This window comes from Mastigoproctus giganteus, chromosome 5, assembly GCF_048544385.1.
Source record: "Mastigoproctus giganteus isolate SK-2022 chromosome 5, ASM4854438v1, whole genome shotgun sequence".
Taxonomy (NCBI): domain Eukaryota; kingdom Metazoa; phylum Arthropoda; class Arachnida; order Uropygi; family Thelyphonidae; genus Mastigoproctus; species Mastigoproctus giganteus.
Genome location: NC_143579.1, coordinates 85,940,183 through 85,960,432, shown reverse-complemented (window position 1 = coordinate 85,960,432; position 20,250 = coordinate 85,940,183). Strand labels below are relative to the sequence as shown.

Sequence of the window (20,250 nt, the reverse complement as noted above, 5' to 3'; positions counted from 1 at the left end):
GTTTTACCAAGATCATTAATACATGAGCTGGAAGAAAAATGGGATGCTATCAGGTCAGCTTTATCCTTGGCTGAAGTGGCAACAGAACCATCTGGTTTGGACAGAGGTGGGAGCAAAGATGGGCAAAAGTTGCGGCCAGTAGCTTTGGCAAGAGACCAGAATGCTCGGCTACCATTAGGGCAAGAAGCAAGTTTTCTACTCTTAGCCTGTTCAAACTCTAGTTTGGACTGATTAATAACTGCTTTACAACTGTTGCGAGCTTTGGTGTAGGCAAAAAACGAAACTGAAGAATTAGAAACAAGCCAGTTACGATATGCAACATTCTTCTCTTGGACAGCCTTAGCACATTTATTGGAAAACCAAGGTTTAGATAGAGGACAAGATTTTAAAGTGGAGTGTGGGATAAGGGATTCCATTCCTGCAAGAATAATTTCACTGACACGATCTGAGCAAACGTTGACATCAGAAGTTTTGAAACAGTAATCTGACCAAGGAAAAGAAGTCTCGCAGGTCATCCCATTTTGCATCCTTGTAATGCCAAACAACACGTGGTTGGGAATAGCCATGAGATAAAGGTTCCATTGGAGAAGACACAATCACCAAGTTGTGATCTGAAGTGCCTAAAGGACCTCTCACTTCGACCGTGTACTTAGAAGGGTTGTTTGTGAGAAAAAGATCAAGCGTATTGGCTGTATAATTAGGATTGTCCGGTATTCTTGTAGGTAAATGAACAATCTGTGCTAGGTCATTAGTAATTGCAAAAGCCTCAGCATCTCGACCTGCTGGGTCGGTGTGACTAGAAAACGGAAGCCAGCTGGAGTTGTGAACATTAAAATCACCAAGGAAAATTACTTAACTGTTAGGAAAGTTGGACTGGAGAAAGTCAAGTTGCAAAGAGAGGAAGTCAAAGAGCTCCAAGTGGTTAGTGGAGTTGGGAGAACGGTAGAGACAATAGATGAATTTGACACAATGAGGTAGAGATTTTAAGCCAGAGAAGATCAAAGAGAGGAGATTCCAAATTGCCAAGTCTCTGACAGGGAATATCAGAACGGACATATGCACAAGTACCACCTTTGAGGCGAAAGGAATCATACAGCGAATAATTTGGGCATCTGAGATGAGCAGTAGTTGAATCAACCGATAACTGAGATTCTGTCAGAAAAAGTACGTGGGGTTTGGCAGACTGCAAGTGGAAATGGACATCGTTGAGATTAGAATTGAGACCATGTATATTTGTGAAATGAATTAGGAAGTCCTTGGGAGGTTTAGATCTTTTCGCAGATAAGCTTCCCCCATTAGTTTGATAATTCATGGTGTATTCAATAGTAAGAAAAAGTGGGTGGGACATGCTGTATGAAGTAATGAAATTTTTGGATATGGCGTACATGTGGTAAGAATATACCCAGATCCTTGACATAACGTGGCCTCGACAATGCTCCCCGCATACACACTACTCGGACTCCCTCCGGTCACTATCTGGCAGAGTAGAGGTAGCAAGATTATACACTAGCTGATCCGGAAGCTTCCTAAAGAGTTACCAATAGGTTCAATCCGGTGTACTAACTAGTGGCTGGCCTGCGAACACCGTTTTAGAGCTGTACCCTCGAAATGTAAGGAATATTGGATCTCGCCACGACGTTCATCATAACCTCAAAAGTCATCAATCATACTGCATGATGGAAGAGATAGGGAAGGGTTGACCGGAACATAGCTCTAGAGACTAAACATGGGTTCCACCACTTCAAGCCTCCAATAAGCAAAGTGGTGGTATTTCACCAGTTGATGAGAGTCATCTACCACCTAGTAAAGTGCTAGTAAAGTTGGAGTAAATTTCTACAGAGATTTTGAAATTTGCTGAATGAAATTGAAAATTTGTTGATCAATGGGGAGATAATTATCAGCAGCTACAAGATACAGTGTGGTTGTGTGATCTGGCTTTTAAATGTCAGATTTTACCAGTAAATTAAGTGATCTAAATTTGGAATTACAAGGAAAAAATAAAAATGTGGATGACATGATTAGTAGTATTTCTGCATATAAATATCAATTTTTGGCAATGGCTAAGGATCTCAAAGAAAAAAAATTCGATCATTTTGCAGAAATGCAAGATCATTTGCAAAAATGTCCTGTTTTTGAATTTAATAGTGAGAAATATGTTTCTGAAATTGAGAAAGTTGTGGATGATTTTGAAACATTGTTCAATATATTTCTTATCCATTTAATATGGACTTAGATACAGAACAAACTGCAGAAAAAATCGCTGAGATTTTTCATATGGAGAAAATATTACTTGAAAATGAAACCATTACGTTGCGAAACGATATCTTCCTAAAAGCCAGATCATCAGAAAAAGACTTTTTGAAATATGTTTGCTGAGAGAAGTACCCAAATGTAAAAAAATGCAGTGAACTTTTAAATTCCTGTTTTGGTTTCACATATCTATGTGAATTGGCCTTTTCATATTTGAAACAAACAAAGATGAAGAATCGCTCTACTCTTACGGACTTGCATACAGAAGATTCTTTACGGTGGTTGGCCTTATCGCAGTATATCCCCAATTTTGAAAGCTTGGCAAATTACATTAAGACAAACTTCATACAAATTAAAAATTTAAATACGTATGAATTTAAAATAAGAATTCTGAATTGTATTTAATTTTAAAATTTATAAACAGCATTTTTCAATATATGTTAATTAATCATTTTAACCATGTGCAATGAAATTCTTGAGATGGTAGATCGCAGCACATTTTGAAGAGAAAAATCGATCACATCACAAATTAAGTTGGCCACTCCTGTATAAGGCAATGGTCAGTCCACACCTGAATACTGCATGCATATCTGAGGCCTAAATTTAGAGGGTGAGGGTGAGCGTAACAGTGGGCTGCTCTTTCCAAGAAAGGCTTCAGTATTGCATATTGCAGTGGCTGGGACACTGAGCACCTGCAAGGTAGTCTTATTGAGATGTTTACAGCTTTGAATGGTTTGAGCAAACTCGATGCTGACGGGATTCTTCCTCTTGCTCAGACTATGCACAAGAGTGGGCATAAATTCAAATTGAGGAAGGATAATTGCAGACTAGATGTGCAGAAGTTTGCCTTCAGCCAAAAACAGGATACTTGCCGGAACAAGCTTCCATCCATTGTTGTGGATGGTTTGAGTAAATTCAAGGAAGAACTAGGCAGGAGGAAGGGATAGGTGAAATGGAAAAATTTTTTTTCCCGACTGATGTTGTTTAACCTTGCTTTCTTGCATCATTTTCCTGTATTAATACTAATACTAGTATTAGTATTAATACTAATATTAATTACACCTGTCTGCCAAGGTAATTGTTAGCCTCCTGTCATGTGGTATTAAAAGAATACAAATGATACTATATTGTATAGTTATATACAATATAGTATAGTCACTCCTCGTATAGCACGATAGTTGTGTTCCTAGAAACCCCTCATGCAATGCAAAATCGTGCAATATAAACAACAGGCCCTTTGGGAAAAATAGGGTTAGGTGCCGACCACCCAAGATTGAACACACATTTGTAACCAAAACATTACCAAACACAATAAATAATCATAATAAAACACTTACGTATTTTATTACGACTATTACGTAATAAAATATTGCTACTGCTTTTGCTTCTATCGTAAGCAAACTTTTTTTTGTTTGATTTTCTATCCAAACAGATGACAGCTGTTCCATCTCTTCCAATGGATGAGACGGAATTTAAATTCTAATAGATTTTAATTACACTTTGAGTTGTTCCTGCTATGAAAGTTTTTTTCTCTGCATTCTTTGTAATTCTCGGCATTGCCTCATTTAGGCCTGTAGCACACGCAATATCACATGGTCTTTCATTTCGCTCAAAGCGTTTCGCAATTTCATATTTTTTTTCTATCGACAGAGGCGGATTGTCCATAAGCCTTACCGGGGAAACCCCAGCGGGCCAGAGGCCGATGTGATTTTGGCCATAAACGCTAGTATGAGGCCACCACAAATTTTCCCGGGTAAGAATTTTTGATCCAGTCCGCCTCTGTTTATCGATATTGCTTTTCTTTTTCTCTCTGAATCTGTAGTGTCTTCACCAGGACGCTTCCTGTTCACACCTTTTAAGAATTTTACTCATTTTTAGGGAATAAAGCACAATTACAAAATGAAAAGGCAAGCTTGATACACATAAACAAAGCCGGGCATGCAGCAACTGAATAAACAACACCATAAAGGCAGAGATACACTATTAACACCTCACATTTTACTAAAGCACATTTCTAGGGGTTACTACCATAAAACAATAAAAACAACTTCCAGTTGCATTTCTGTCAGTGGAATCTGTTATAAACTGGTAGTAAACTCGATCTAATTGCATTTGCGATTATACCGATAGCTGGAATTGTGTTGGTTTTTACGTTATTATGGTGAAATGTGTTTCCCCTTCACTGATACAAAAAACAAATACATTTTCAGAATATTCTCTTCATTCCTATCGTGTTGTGTTCAGTTGGGGTGATTCCGCGTTCGACTGCCATTTCTTGTAAACACAAAGGCGAATCGTGCATAGGTGAATTCGGTTCGTGTTATATAAGATATCGTTCCCCTATTTATAAATTGTGTATGATCGAATTTGTGTAGTGTAAACACGTGTTATACGAGGACTGACTGTACCATTTTGTATTATATAGTTTCTTAGTTGTACTACTGTTTTAAATACATATTTTGATCCTAATGTCTGCTTAAATGAAATCAGTGAAATTAATGTAGTTGGGATGAAATCCTTTATTCTCTATTAAACCCTAAAATCTCATTTTGGTGAAGGTAAAGAAAGCCAACATGAGAACCACAGGAAACTTCGGGAAACTATTACTGACAAACTTGTTTCTCCCTACGTTCTCAGTAAACATATGGTGCATGTTATCAGTAGTGGCAATAGAAGTGGATAACGATGTATTGATTAGTCTTTCTCATTATTAAAAGCAGATTATTGGAGCTCATGAGTGTAATGCCATCTCAGCTGAAATCTACTTACAGGTACACCCTTTAGCGTGTTTATCCCCCTTCCTTCTATTTTAAAATAGGAAAACTACTTCTAAATACTCTCCGTGTTATTGGTAGTGGCAGTAGAAGTTCGTTTTCCTATTTTAAAATGGGAAGGGGGGATAAACACCCTAAGACTGAGGCAGTCTGGAGTAGAACCTGTAAGTAGATTTCAGCCCACTCATGAACTTCAATAATCTGCTTTTAATAATGAGAAAAAACTAATCAATACATCGTTATTGACTTCTACTTCTGCTACTAATAACATGCACCATCTGTTTACCGAGAATGCAGGGAGAAACTTTGGTAGTAGGAAACAAGTTTGTCCAATAAAAGTTTCCCAAAGTTACTGTGGTTCTTGTGTTAGCTTTCTTTACCTTATCCATCATTTTCTGGTTTTCCAGTAAATTTGCTCAGGCTTTTCCAGATCTGTACCTCCTAAAATGATGTGGGGAAGTGAAACTAGTTTCTTACTTCTTTAGCATATTGCAGTTGAGTTGTATCCAAATTTCTGCTTTGTTTTCTATTTGTGTTAAAGCTTGCAACGTTTATAAAAAAAAATAATAATAATAATAATACAGTAATGATAAATCCTAAGCCTTCTAGCATCTGGCTAAAGCTATTTACTGCAACTGCTGCTTCCATATTTCCACTTCTGATACTTTCTTGTAGTTCTGTTACATTCTCATCTAAAGATAAAGCTGAATTACTTGTATTGCTTTTCCTCTAATATTGCGTTAATGATCTCAATAATCACCTCCTACCATAACAAACATGTTCCACTCAATACTTTCTTTGGTCTTCCACCAGAAGATCATTAGAAGAATCTTAACAGTTTTGATGCTAAGTCATCTCCAAGTCTTGACAACATTTCACTATTCTCATACCTGTGTCCTAAGCTTGCCCCTTTTTTGTGTTGCATTTTCACACTCTCTCATTCCTCTGGTGTTTTTCCTTCTGCATTTGAAATTTGTTCACATCTGCCATTTTGTAAAAGGGTGACAAACCAGACCCTTCAAATTATTGGCCCATTGTCTTACATGTACTCTTTCAAAAAGTAATAGAAAAATCCATTAATTTCAACCTTACACTATCTCCACCTTTCATCTGATCAGTGATTACTAATATGGATTTTGCCATTGTCAATCCACTGATGATATCTTGGCTTATGTTATTCATCTTTGGACAGATTCAATGGAAACTTTCAGTGAAACTTTTCTATCAAATCCAAATCTTTAAGTGTTTGGCATTGAAGGTTTTCTATCTAATTTTACTGTGAAATCAGAATTAGGGTGTTATCCTGCATAATTCTCTGCAACAAGATTAACTTAGGAAATTGGCTCTTCTGCCCCCATGCCATAGAATTAAGCAGTATTAACTAAACTACAGATAGGAAGGTTAATGAGCCCTTGCTTAAACTGTGTATCTAGTGAAGGCACATAATTCATTATCTTATATGTTATTTGTGTAATGTGATGTAATTGATATAGAGGTGCAGTTAAATTATATATCTGAGTATGGTCAGAGCCTTATTCATTTTGAATTAAAAATAGTAAGAAGGTGAATTGAGATCTTTTAGTCATTGATATGTTATTACTGTTAAATCATATTCATGTAATTGACAGTATATTATATTGTTGATTATAATCAAACCCTTCCTGTACAAAACATGGAGTTAGGCACTTATGTGACTTCTTCGCCGACCGGGCTAGCCGGGTGGGTAAAGTGCCTGCCTGGCAACCCAAAGGTCGCGGGTTCGATTCCCGCCTCGGGCTTGGATCAATGTACTGCAAAAACCTTGGGAGGTGCATTATGGCCACAGAAGCCTATGCGCCAACAACTACAAAAAAAAAAAAAAAAAAAAAAAATGTGACTTCTTCCATGATTTTTTAAAATTATTATTTGAAATAAAACTCATCAAATGCCTTATTATTCCAATCTTGTTCTTATAACTGATAAGAATACAGCAGAATCTCGATTTACCAGGTTTGGATTAACTGGGAAGCAGTTTAACCAGGACACTTCAAGATTCCAAATTAAAAAAAAAAAAAAAAAAAAAACAGAAATCATAAAATTTAAGTAATAAATAGAATAGGTATAAACAGATATTTTGCAAGTTGTAATGTGGATATGTGTTGTGTCTTACGCAAGGTGGCCCCTAAATGTTAGTTTATCTCCACCATGGTTCTCTGTGACAAGACTCTATACAATGGGCAGAAATGAGTTTAGTGTTATGTTTGCATAGTGTGTGTTGTTTAGCTGTCTCTGGCCGCTTTGCTACCAGGAAGCAGTGATCACTAGGAAGGCTGCTTCCCAGTACCCGTCCACGCCATGAGGAGGCAGGCCCAACTATACATGTACTAAACTAAATGTAATATTTCAAGCACCCATAGGAATAAACGCAAGTCTTATGGGTGCAGCAGTCTCCTATAATCATGTACGGTGGTAATTACCACAAAGAATCCCGCATCCACTGCAGAAAATGTAATAGCAATGGATGCCAGCAGTTCCCATACCCAGGAAGCCCAAATCTGGGTACAAGCAATTTAAAATCCCGTCTCTAATAAATTGGAGACCAGCGAATCCTGCCCCCTAAGGGGCTAGCAAAAAAAAAAAAAAAAAAAAAATTAATTGGCAAAATATCATTACGTTTCAAAAAATAAAAATAGATAAAATAAAGAAAAATAAAATATTTTTTTTTTTTTTTTGCAAGTCATAAGCGACAAGAACCAGCTTTATACAGGGTTTCTCAAAAATATTGGTACAAACATTTAGGGGAGGTAGGTAACATCTAAAGGAATGTGAATCGCACAGGAACCCATAACTGGAAACGTCACCGTAAGTCGGTACACAGCACTGTTCATCAGTTCGCGAGAGGGAAAATTTTTGGTTTACTCATTCAAGCAGTAGTCGCTGCGCGAAGAGCATGCATTGATATACGAACTGTGAGCTGGCAGATATGCACCTAGTGTATGGATTAGCAGAGGGCCCACACGGTGTTTAGTCGGCCCATACCCATTACCATCCCACATTAACTCTGCTAAAATATCGGATATTTCTTGAACAAGTTCTACCAGGGTTACTTGACGATGTTCCAGCAAATGTGAGATGCAACATTTGGTTTCAACATGATGGGGCGCCTGCCCATTATGGAAGGTGTGTTCGTGACCATTTGAACAGGCGTTTTGGGCGTCGATGGATTGGCCATGGTGGAACCATTGCCTGGCCCCCATGCTCACCTGATTTATCGAGCCTTCATTTCTTTCTGTGGGGGGCCCTCAAATCTATCGTGTATGAATAGCCTGTGGAGATGGAAATGGATCTCGTGGCAAGACTCGTCTGCGCTGCTGCTGCTGGACTGTGTCTGCCAATCCATGCTGCGTCGGTGTCACACATGCATCGCATCTCATGGTGGCACCTTCAAGCATCTGTTGTAACATCATGAAATGCATCCATCTCGTACTCCATTGTTAATATTATGTCAAATAAATGTTTGCCAGTAATTACTGTCTTGTGTCATTTCTACTTCTTGTGCCTCTGCTGCTATTTTCCCCTGACGTTTCCGGTTATGGGTTCCTATGCAATTCACATTCCTTTAGATGTTACCTACCTCCCATAAACATTTGTACCAATGTTTTTGAGACACCCTGTATATTCTTGCAACCCCTGCTGTCTTTACATCCGCCACTCAAAAAAAACACAAATATTTGGTTTGATTTAGTGCGTCGTGTCGATTGTTGTGTTCTATCGCAGCGCAAAAAAAAAGGACAAATTTTGTTTCGTTATGCATGTCAGGGATGTTGGAATTTTTTAATTTTTTTTAGTAAATTTAAAAAAAAAATTTTTTTTTTGTTTAGAAATTGCGAAAATGATGGGCAAACGCAAGAGTTGTGCTTTCATTTAAACAAAAACATGAAATTATTTAAGTTTGAAAACGGTGCATCCATTAAATCTCAAAAGAACCATTATAATGTTTCAATGTCTTTGTTGTTTCAATGTTGGTGATCAAACCATATGCGACATTGTAAAAAATAAAGGGAAGCATCATATTCGGCATGCGAATTGTGCATGATAAGTTCTTTATCTATTGCCATACTTTTTACGTAGGTTGCTGAACATTTTTTGATTCAGCAAGTCCCTGACTTACATAGCTTCGGACTTACGTTACATTTATAATTTTTTTATGACTGAAGATTTCAGTGAAGGGAACATACATATCACCATAATGTAACAATTAGTCTCTAGAGCAAAGTTTCCGGCATCCCCCTCCCCCCACACTTGTACTAAGTACTATAGGTTTTGATACCTTTCGTGTTTGGGGATTTCATTAAAAAAAAAAAAAAAACTTGCAGAATTCCAGCTATTGGTATTATCGCAAATGAAGTAACATCGAGTTTACTACCCGTTTATAATTAATTGCACTAACAGAAAAGCCTAGTAACTCTCGGTGCTAACTAAGAGAATAAGTGACAGCGCTACTAGTATATCCATCAAGAAAAGGAAAGCGATCGAGTTGGATCAGAAAATTAAAATAATAAGGATGTATGAAAATGGCCAAACATTAACAAGTATCACGCGGAATTCAGCTTTGTCAGTGGCAACGGTGAACACAATAAAGGAGAAAGACAGAATATGAGAAGCGATCGGCACCAATGAAGGTCAACTATAATAATAACCAAGGCTACAAAATACATACCAGTTTTTACAGTACAGTAACATGCATTTTTTCTTCCTTTCATTTTTTCTTTTCTTATGTGCCACTCCGGCTACTACACCGCTGTCTCCAGATAGTTTTTAATTGAACGTATTAAAAATATATAACTATTTTTCTTCATTTTTCTGAGGATATTATGTGGTTTTTATACTTTTGGCATATCAGGGATATAGCAGCAATATTTTATTAGTCATTCTCGAGTTACACAAATCTCACCTTACGTAAGAAGTCCTGGATGTTATTGTTTGTTATTTGGTTTTTAGGAGCATTAGCAACTAAGGCCATATTGCTCCAGGGATATGCGGTGGTCATTCCCTGACCTTTCTGCATCCTCCGTATTTGGTGGTCACGGGCTCGAACCCCGGTCTAATTAAGAAGCGTGTGCTACGCACTGCTGCTCCTGCCCACCTGGCTACGGAGGCGCCAGAAGTCCTGGAACGTATCTGTTACGTATATCTGGGACTTGCTGTATTTTGGATTAACCAGGAAATCAATTATCCAGGAATATTTTTTACCGTCCATCCAGGAAAATCGAGAGTCTACTGTATTTCATAAGTTATTCTTATCAAAATGTGTTGTAATTTGATTTCTCTTGTATTAGATGAATCACCAGAATAGTTCCCATATTCCATCTTGTATTTCTAGATAATTTTTATGCTTATCTCTAATTGTAGGATATATTATGCTCCCTCTCTTTATTACTGTAGAGCACCCTGTTGGGAGAATCTGTTTTTACAATGGGAACTCTAATTCAGAGCGAACAACACTGTTTGAGACTGACTTTAATGTAAGTTAAATTTTTTTTTATATAAGTTTAATTTTTCTTATTTTCAACAATACACCTTTTAATTATATTATACATTGTGTATCATAACATGTGGTACCCATTTCAGGGATGGATTTAGGACATAAAAACATGAGTGTGATTTTGCCTTGTTTCTGAGTTACAACCATTTTTGTGTTCCAACAACTGGCTGCTTATGTTTATAGGAAATGTTTAAAATGACCACCACACACATGAATGCCAGCCTGCAAGTGCCTCATCATAGACCTTCTCACCTGGTCAAAAGTTCCAGGTGTCTGTCAGATTTACTGTTCTGGTACTGATGGATCTACCATAAATTTAAACCTATTTTTGAAATGAACCAGTTTTTTCAAGGTGTTCATGTGTTTTCTGAAAGGTCTTATAGTTAATGAGGCTTGTGCACTCTGGATTCATTATGGTGAGTTATTACGTAGCACAGAGCGAAACGGAAGACAGAATGACAAGTCTGAAAGGTCTTATTTGGTACAGATAATTATGGCAGTTTTCTGCATAAGCCATCTTGTCTTAGCTGCATTGCATCTAGCAAGTACATACGTGAGATGCATGTTTGCCATCTCTCCACTTGAATAAGCCTCCATTATTACAGCAAATATGCAGTATCAAAATGTTAATAACATGCTAAAATGTAGTACCCTTGTCAGAAGAACTAGTTGAATTTCACTCAAAGAATATCACAGGATCTTATGTACATAACTATCAGTAAAACCCTCAATGAGATATCAAGCATTGTTTGTAAAGAGTTGAATGGAGCCAACTATGCTAAGTCAGTTTGTGGAAAGATTTGCTGTAGCTCAGAAAGAAAGCAAAATCAGACCTATATTTACATGAAAATTTTTTAATTGATTTAAGTCCTAAATGTTATGATACACATGTTATCCCACATGTTACGATACACCCTGTATATTTTCATTTCCTCTTATTTTGTTTAAACTAACAGTAAGTTGGAAAAGGTACAGTAATATGGATTCTGTGCTGTTCCTAATAATTTGTCTGTATGGTGTCTTTACATGTCTCATGAACATGAATCTAATTAATCATTCTTTACCATTTATCACAAATTTCAAAGTACTTGTGAGACTAAGTGTATCACTAAATAGGTTATATTTTTGTTAATATTTTGCACATATACAATTGGCCCGCATTTTTGTTTTTGACTTTTTATTTTACATATTTTCATACCCTTCGGTTAGTGGGGGGACTATGACTCTCTGATTGCGAAATGATACAACATTTTAGTGAAATCACAAAGAGATTAACATGACCATTCTACTTCCAACTATGTAGTGGAGGCCAGCTGATTGGTGGCTGGAGAATTCAACAAGTTTGGTCTCTGGCATACTTTCTGCATTTCCTCATGAGAGCCTATTGGAATTAATGTTGCATATGGTTTTGCCACCTATTGCTCTTGCATTGGTATTGGGTTCTCCCATTTTAGCATAGGAATTCTTGTTGGGTTTATCCTCCTGCAGTTCTGTAGAACTTGAGTAGATTGGTGTTTTGGATTGCATAGCAACCAGGTGAGTCTTAGCATATACAGGAAAACTTGGTCTCTAGTAGTAAATTTGCCCAGTGGATAGGATAGGTGTTGAGTCAGTACTTGTTTGGATTGAAGTTCCACAGGCAGAAACAGCTGTCTTTAATAAAAAAAAAGTTTCAAGGAAAAACCCACTGGAGTGGGATAGAAACTGTCTAGGGTATCTTCCTAGTTCTTCCACACAAGATTACAAAAGTGCAATTCAGTCCATTACAGCAGAGGCTGTGATGGGTTATTTTTCTGCCTTGATCTATGTTTACCCTTCTGGCTTATTCTGGCTTGGGTAACTTGTGTTTTATCCAGTACTATTCCGTGGGAATATCATGTGAACTATTGCATGATTATCATTTATTATTGCCTAATTTCTGTTTTTGTTATCAGTGTCAGGATGGTGGCTATTCTGCCCAAGTCCCACCCAGGGAGCATAGCTCTCTAGTGCCCCTGTGACCTTGTGATGTGCTATCTCTTTTGATGCTATGGTAAGGACCCTGGAGGCTAAGTTTGCTGGTACTTGTTCAGGGATGGTAGGGCTCCTCTGGAACTCCAGTTTTTATTTTTTCTCTATAGGAAAAAAATCAGCCTATAAGTTTACAGTACACGAGTAAGAAGCCCAATCTCTCTTGTGACTGCTTCCACAGTTGTAATGTAGCAAATGAGAGGTCTAGCAATGTGGGCTGGGTGGAAAAACAGTCATGCTACACTCTAAAATTTGCACATGGCTGGCAGAAGAGACAGATAGTCTTAGGAGAAAAAAGTAGGGGTCAAGGTGTGGTACAAACACGACACAGAGGAATGCCATCCCTCTGCGCTACCAAGCAGTACTAGGTGGTAGATGACTCTCATCAACCAGTGCAGTACCAAATACCACTACTTTGCTTACTCAAAGCTTGTAGTGATGGAATCCATGTTTAGTCTTCAGAGCAAAGCTTTGGCAATATCCTCCATCTCTTTCATTATGCAGTATGATCTGTGTCGTTTGAGGTTATGACGGACATCATGGTGAGATCCAGTCTTCTTTATGTTTCGAGGGTACTGCTCTAAAACTGTGTTCACAGGCCAGCCTCTAGACCAGCATTTCTCAAACTGTGTTCGGCGGAGCACTAGTGTTCTGTGAGATGTGAACAAGTGTTCGGCAAAAAATCATAATTAATAATTTAAAAACATATAAATAAATAAATTTTGCATATTTGTAGTGAACACCACTTTTGTATCATTATATAGGTGACCACCCGCTTAACGCTGATAATTCGTTCCCGAAAAACAGAGTGCTAAGTAAATCAGCGCTAAGTGAGCGCTGTATTCCCATAATGTAACATATGTATTTGTTAATGCCATAGGATATTTCCTAATTGATAATAAACGGTAGCGAAAAGACGCGCAAATATCGGTCAAAATATTTAATATTAAAAATTTGTACATATAAAACATTCTCCATTACATACGTATATAATTATGTGGTAAGTAACTACATTACGTATCAAAATTAAACTTAAAATCATGAATTTATTAATCCGATGGCCCTAGGCTGTCGAGTTTTCGTAACTTCGGTTGATTTTGGTTGTACTTTGGTTGTCTTCCTAGTAAACTAAAAGGGATTTTACTTTAAAATCCCCGCAGCGTTACCACCCAACAATAAAGTCAACCGATCCTTCGCTGCTTTGAAACCTGGCATGTTTTTTTTTCTTCTTTCGATATTTTTTTTTTTTTTTTTTTTTTTTTTTGATTTGGTAGTTGTTGGCGCATCGGCTTCTGTGGCCATATTGCACCTCCAAAGGTTTTTGCAGTACAGTGATCCAAGCCCGAGGCGGGAATCGAACCCGCGACCTTTGGGTTGCCGGGCAGGTACTTTTACCCACTCGGCTAGCCCGGTCGGCTTCTTTCGATATGAAACTTCTTTTAGGCATTCATTTCCAAAAATGTCCTGTTTCACCTATGTTAAAAACTTGTCGAGAAGTTTAACACCGCTCTTCAATAATTTTTAGAAGTTCTTTTTTGAAAGTTTCAGCTCCTTCTTGATCTGCACTTGCAGCTTCTCCCTGGATTTTAAATCTCTCTTACCAGCCCTTACTAGCTTTAAATGGTTCCACATTTTATTATTATTTTTTTTTTTAAAGGTGAGCTTTCTTCAGGTCATCATATAAGCTAATCGATTTTTCTTTAATAATATTTAACTTAATGGAATTGTGCGTTGGATATTACCTTCAATAAAATTATTTAGAAGTCTCTCCATTTCAATTATAATAGCCGACCTAGTTGCTTGCAGTGGGACAGCTGTCTTTCCCACAGCTAAAATTAATTCTTTATTTTTTATAATTGTCCTTACAGTGGAATCTGCCAGTCCTAAATTATTGCACACATTCACTTGTCGTTGAACGGAATTGATTCGCTTCAAAACGTATAATTTAATTTAATTTTCAAATTCAGTATTTTTCTTACCTTAGTAGGCTTTGTACCGCATCCAAATGTTGTTCCTTTTTAATTCTTATCTGCCATTATTAATATTTGAAAATGTAAGAGCGTTGCATTAATTATGATACAGCGTTCGAGTAAACTAACAATGTCTAGCATTGTACCGAACGACTTCGGATAAATGCATATAACACAAATATTACAAGCAATATACATGATAATTTTTTTAAAATGTTGATCTCAGAACTACGTAACTAGCGTGGGAGAATTTCACTGAGAGTGGGAAACTTTGCTATTCATTTTCAAACTATCGACTACATCAGATGAAACGTTTTCATTAAACATGCCAAAAATTCAGTCTGTACGCTGGTAAAAGAGCATTATATTGAGTTGGGACAGCATTAGAGTGAGATATAAGTTATAATATAAAAACAGCATTATAGCGAATCAGCGTAGAGCGAACCGCGTTATAACGAGGGCCTGCTGTAATATTTAACATAATTTTTTTTGGTTATTAATATACTGGCATAGACTAATGATCAATTGAATAGACCACTGAACATTTTATTTTGGCGGACTTTGCATAGAGAAGTATATGTAGAGATAATGACTGTATGGTGATCTCGTATGCAATTTAGCCTGGAGTATACAGGTTGAAGGAGAGGAGGAAGCGAACCAAACCAATATTATAACTAAACTCGCTTGTATAAATTTTTTTTGATAATTATTAGTATTTCGAAATATTATTATTAAAATATCTGACCATAGATTTGTGGTTGAAAAAAAGAACTTTAAAACGAGAAGCAAAGTTCTTCTAGTAGTGCAACTGTGGTCGATGAAAACGAACACAATATTGTCACACTTCAAAGTGAAGATGAACAATCGCAGCCTTTTGTTCTCCAAAAATCCGAAGTGAAAAAATGGGAACTTATTATCATTGGAACACTGATTATCATTATTATGTTAATGAACTGATGTTCTTTTATTTCTTTTACAGATAGATTTGTTTTTCTTTGTAATTCTAAAATACCTGAATAACCTGTTAAAGAATTATAATACAGATTATTTAAGCTTTAAAAAAACTTTTCTTTATTCCACATATGCTACAAATATATTTCATTATATTTCTTCCATCTTTGTTTTTGTTTGCACGACAATATTAGTTTTTGTTTTAGCTTTACACTTTAAGCAGTAAATATCCATTATATTCATTACCGAAGAAAGTTTATCAATTCCTAATCGGAATCATTTTTTAGCTTTAATTATAGGCTTAGTCATCCATCTGTTTACACATTCTTCAAAAGCTGGGTTTTGTATGGCATCTAAATCATTTAATTATTCTTGAGCTGTACCTTTAGTTTTACTATATGCAATATGTTTCTTACAGCTTTCATCATTTCTGTTATTTCCTTTATCTTCTCTAGCAATCTCTCAATTTTGCGATTTTGTAAAAGGTCCACAGTAGTTATTTTTTTTACTTGTTAGAGTTCTTAAATGCATTTCTGGTGGATTAATCTTATCCTGCAACCAATTAACTATATTACCTCCTACTAATTTCTCATTAAAATCACTAGTTGTTTGAGTAAATGGATACAGTACATAAGGTGATTTATTCTGATTTTTGTAATTGGCTTGAGTTATATATTATTTCTTTATTTGAAAATTTTAAGTATTTGTTAACTTATTCTGGTGGAGGAAACCCAAATGAATCAGCAAATTCAACATATTTTGGGTTTTTATTGTAATAATATACCCAATGAGTACCATTTCCTATAACTGAATCTAGATTAATAATACTGCTTTCAGATTTATTTATTTTATTAGGTAGAGTACCTCTAGAGAACATACTTTGAAAACCTTTTATATTCTTCATGTATTTTGCTATATCAATTTTATTTTATTTTTTTTTTGCATCGTTTACCCCATTTGATTGTTTGATCTCTAATAAACATTCCTTTACCACTTAATTTATAAAATTGAAGTAATAAAACTTGAAGAAAGTCTTTAGTTTGTTGTATTGAGATTTGCTTAAAATAATACTACATCCGTTTGGCGATTTGTTGATATGATTAATCCGAGTCTGCTTGATTGTAAATTAAATTTAGCAGGTTTACTTTTATCATTTCTTATTCCAACAGTTGGTTTATTTTTGTTTGTGCTAGCAGTTTTTTTTCTTTTGATTATCAAATAAATATTCTTTTTAAGATTGATATGTCATTTATTTAAATACAATTTATTTAAGATATAATTCATACAATTTTCTATGTTCATCTTGAGTGAGTTCATTATTTTTCAAGAAAATATCTGGAATTTGTACAATTTGATTTGTGCCTCCATAGCCTGGTGGGCAGGAGCAGCAGTGCATGCTTTTTGATTAGACCGGGGTTTGAGCCTGTGACCACCAAATACGGATGATGCGGAAAGGTCATGGGACGACCACCGCATATCTCTGGAACAATATGGTTTTAGTTGCTAATGCTCCTAAAAACCAAATAACAAACAAACAACAATTTGATTTTTTAACTCAGTGCTTTCATTTCTAATTTTTCATAGAGTTCATCCATGTTTGAGTATACTAATCTTGATCCTTTGTATTCTAATGTCATTGGTATTAAGCTAATATTAGCCTTATATTTTCTTAAATGTTCAGTTTCTTGATTGACAATTCTTATCATTAGGAGACTTAACCTGTCTTTTCTTTCCAGCTAAAGATTTTAGTTTAGCAATTAATGTTTTATTTATTTTTCTATTTCAGATGTTATTACTGTTAGTATTAATTCACTAGGCATCATCAATTCATTATCTTCGAATTATATTCTCTATGTAAACTGTTATCAGGATCGAGCTTGAGAAATTCAATGTATTCCATCGCTTTAGATTTTATTTTTTATCTTCTAAGGTAGCAAAGCTATCTTTAGCTATACTTGTAGGTATAGCATCTAGCTTTTTTGTAACTGGTTTCTGAAATTTCATAATATCTGTTGATAGAAGTTCTTCAAGAAGTTTATTTTTATTATGAGCTTTAATATTGTTTTGCTTCTCTGCAATAGACTAGCAGTTGGAATATATTACAAGAATTATTCATTTAAAAAAAATAATTATTAAATGAAAAATGCACCTATTAATATTATGAAATAATGAAAAGAAATATATTAATGTGCAGGCACCAAAATGGCCTTTTTGTCTATTAATTTGTGGTCCTAGTGCATCTGGAAAGACTAATTTACTAATGAATTTCATATTTGATTATTCTGTGTTATAATCTATATATTTATGCAAAAGACCTCAGTAAATCAAAATATATTTACTTACAAGAGATATTTGAAGAGCTATGATATCATCAGAGAAAATTATAAAACAGAAGATCCTATCATTTCTACTTTTGAATCAAATATTGCTAATATGATTGATATTGAGTCATTTCATCAGACTAATCAAAATCTTATAATTTTTGATGATTTTGTTACTGAAAAGAATCAGGATAAAATAATTTACTTATTCATTAGAGATGGCTCTCTGTGTCTTCTACCTAAACTTCAGTGTAATTACACTTTGTACTTTGCATTTTTTACTTTTCCTGATAGAAGAGAAGTAAATGAGATTAGAAATGAACATGCTATTGAACTGAGTAGTAAAGAGTAAAATTATTTCCTGAAGCTATTAAACCTGTTCCCACCTTCTACCATTCCCACTACACTACATTCAATGCCTCCTGTGGTTTTCCTTCAAAAGGATGTCAGAAGGATTTTGAACAATCTTGATTGTTCATGCTAAGAAAGCTCCAGGTCCTGATGGCATTTCTCCAGTTGTTCTCAAAATCTGTGCTACTGAGCTTACTCCTGTTTTACACCGTCTTTTTTTCACTCTCTTATTCCAAAGGCATTTTCTGTTCTGCTTGGAAATTTTCTCATATCCAGCCAGTTCCTAAAAAGGGTTACAAATCCATCCCATCCAATTATTGTCCCATTGCACTTACTTCTACTCTTTCTAAAGTAATGGAGAAATCAATTAACTGCCAACTCTTAAACTATCCAAAAACCTTCCAACTGATCAATGATCACCAGTTTGGATTCCATCAGTGTCAACCCACTGGTGATATTCTGGCTTATATTACCCATCAATGGACAAATTCAGTGAAAAAGTTGGGTGAAACTCAAGCAGTTGCTTTTGACATTTCCTAGAATTTTATCATGTTTGCCTTAAAGGTCTTCTAAATAAGGTTCCACCTTTTGGTTTGTAACTGATTTTTTTGTAACTGGATTTCCTCTGATCGCTTACTGCGGGTGATGGTAAATTGCTCTCTGTGTGTTCTAACTTCTCCATTAATGTGGGTGTTCCCTAGGTTCAGTTCTTTCTCCCACTCTTTTCATCTTTTGTATTAATGACCTTCCATTGGCTGGGAATCTTATCCATAGTTTTGCTGATGATAGCACGTTGCATTCTACTTTCAGTTTGAGAAACCTTGTCCTGCACAAAAAGCTTCAACTTCTCAAATATCCGCTACCAATTTCTTAAATGCTGATCTCCGGGTAATTCTCCAATAGGGAAAAGATAACTTAGTCAATTTCAATCCTTCTAAATTCAGTCCTATCTTATATCTCACAAAAAGGATTCTTCTGCTCCTATGCTTATCTTTGATGACATTGATTTCTAGGCAAGGTTATATATATCTCTATCAGGGATTACTCTGGCTTCTAATCTCTCTTGGCATAAGCACGTCAAAAAGTTTTTTAGGTGCACTTCCTGTGCACCTAAAAAACTTGGTTTTCTCTTTTTCTCTCAGTATTGTTTTTCTTCTAAACAGCTGTTCACTCTGTACAAGTTGCAAATCTGCCCTACCATGAAAAATTATTCCCACATCTGGGGGCGATGCCTCCAAAACCTCTCTCAGGCTACCATTCAAAAGAGGGCAGTTAGATTAATTAATGACCCATATCTAATAAAGTTTCTCTACTGTCTCATAGACATTCTGTTTCTGCTTCATGCCTTTTCTATAGATACTTCCTTGGGCACTGTTCTTCTGAATTGGCTTCTATAATTCACCCTCTTTCTTCCACACCAGTCCGAATACATGCCTCAACCAGTCGGCTTCCTTTTACTCTCCAACTTCAAACTCACAAAACCGACTTTTCTTCTTCCTCATTCATTTATTCAACTTCTGTTTTCTGGAACAACCTCCCTTCCTGAAAATTACAGTCTACAGAAATTCAAGTCTGATGTCAAAAAGTATTTTCTCAACCTTCAAATTATGCACAATACTAAGTACTATACGTTCTAATAACTCTCATGCCTGGAGTTTTCATTAAAAAAATTAATAATAATAAAAAAGATATAATTTGTTTTTTATTGATAAGGTTATTTGGTGAGAAGAAATATTGAATAAATTTAGATAATAATAAATGAGCTATTTAAGTAATTTAGGTACTATATCTAGATCAAAAATTAGTAAAAATGAAAGAGGGCCTACTGGTATAGGTTTTAAGTTAAATAAAAATGGTAATTTTAATATTGATAATAAGCAACTGAATAATGTAAAAAAATCCTGAGCAATATATGGATTCAACCACTAAAAATATATATAGATGAGTATGTTTCTCATATTACAGAAAGAATGCAGAATGAAAACTCACTTTGAAAAATGTCAGTTAAAGAAGATAATAAAAAATTAAATAGTGAACTAAAGAGCTACAAATAAACTAAAAATAAAAACGTTGATAGTATAAAATCAAGTATTGATTCA

The 20,250-nt window shown here is 35.5% G+C and overlaps 1 protein-coding gene across 2 annotated transcripts in view; it reads left to right on the top strand.

Annotated features, from left to right (window-relative positions):
* Positions 1-20,250, top strand: part of LOC150085539 (inositol polyphosphate-4-phosphatase type I A) — a 557,621-nt gene that overhangs the window by 205,692 nt on the left and 331,679 nt on the right. For both annotated transcript variants that reach the window (XM_090373328.1, XM_090373327.1), the window contains exon 8: positions 10,449-10,528. In XM_090373328.1, the coding sequence (XP_090229454.1) occupies positions 10,449-10,528 (80 nt within the window). The remainder of the gene's footprint in view (positions 1-10,448; positions 10,529-20,250) is intronic.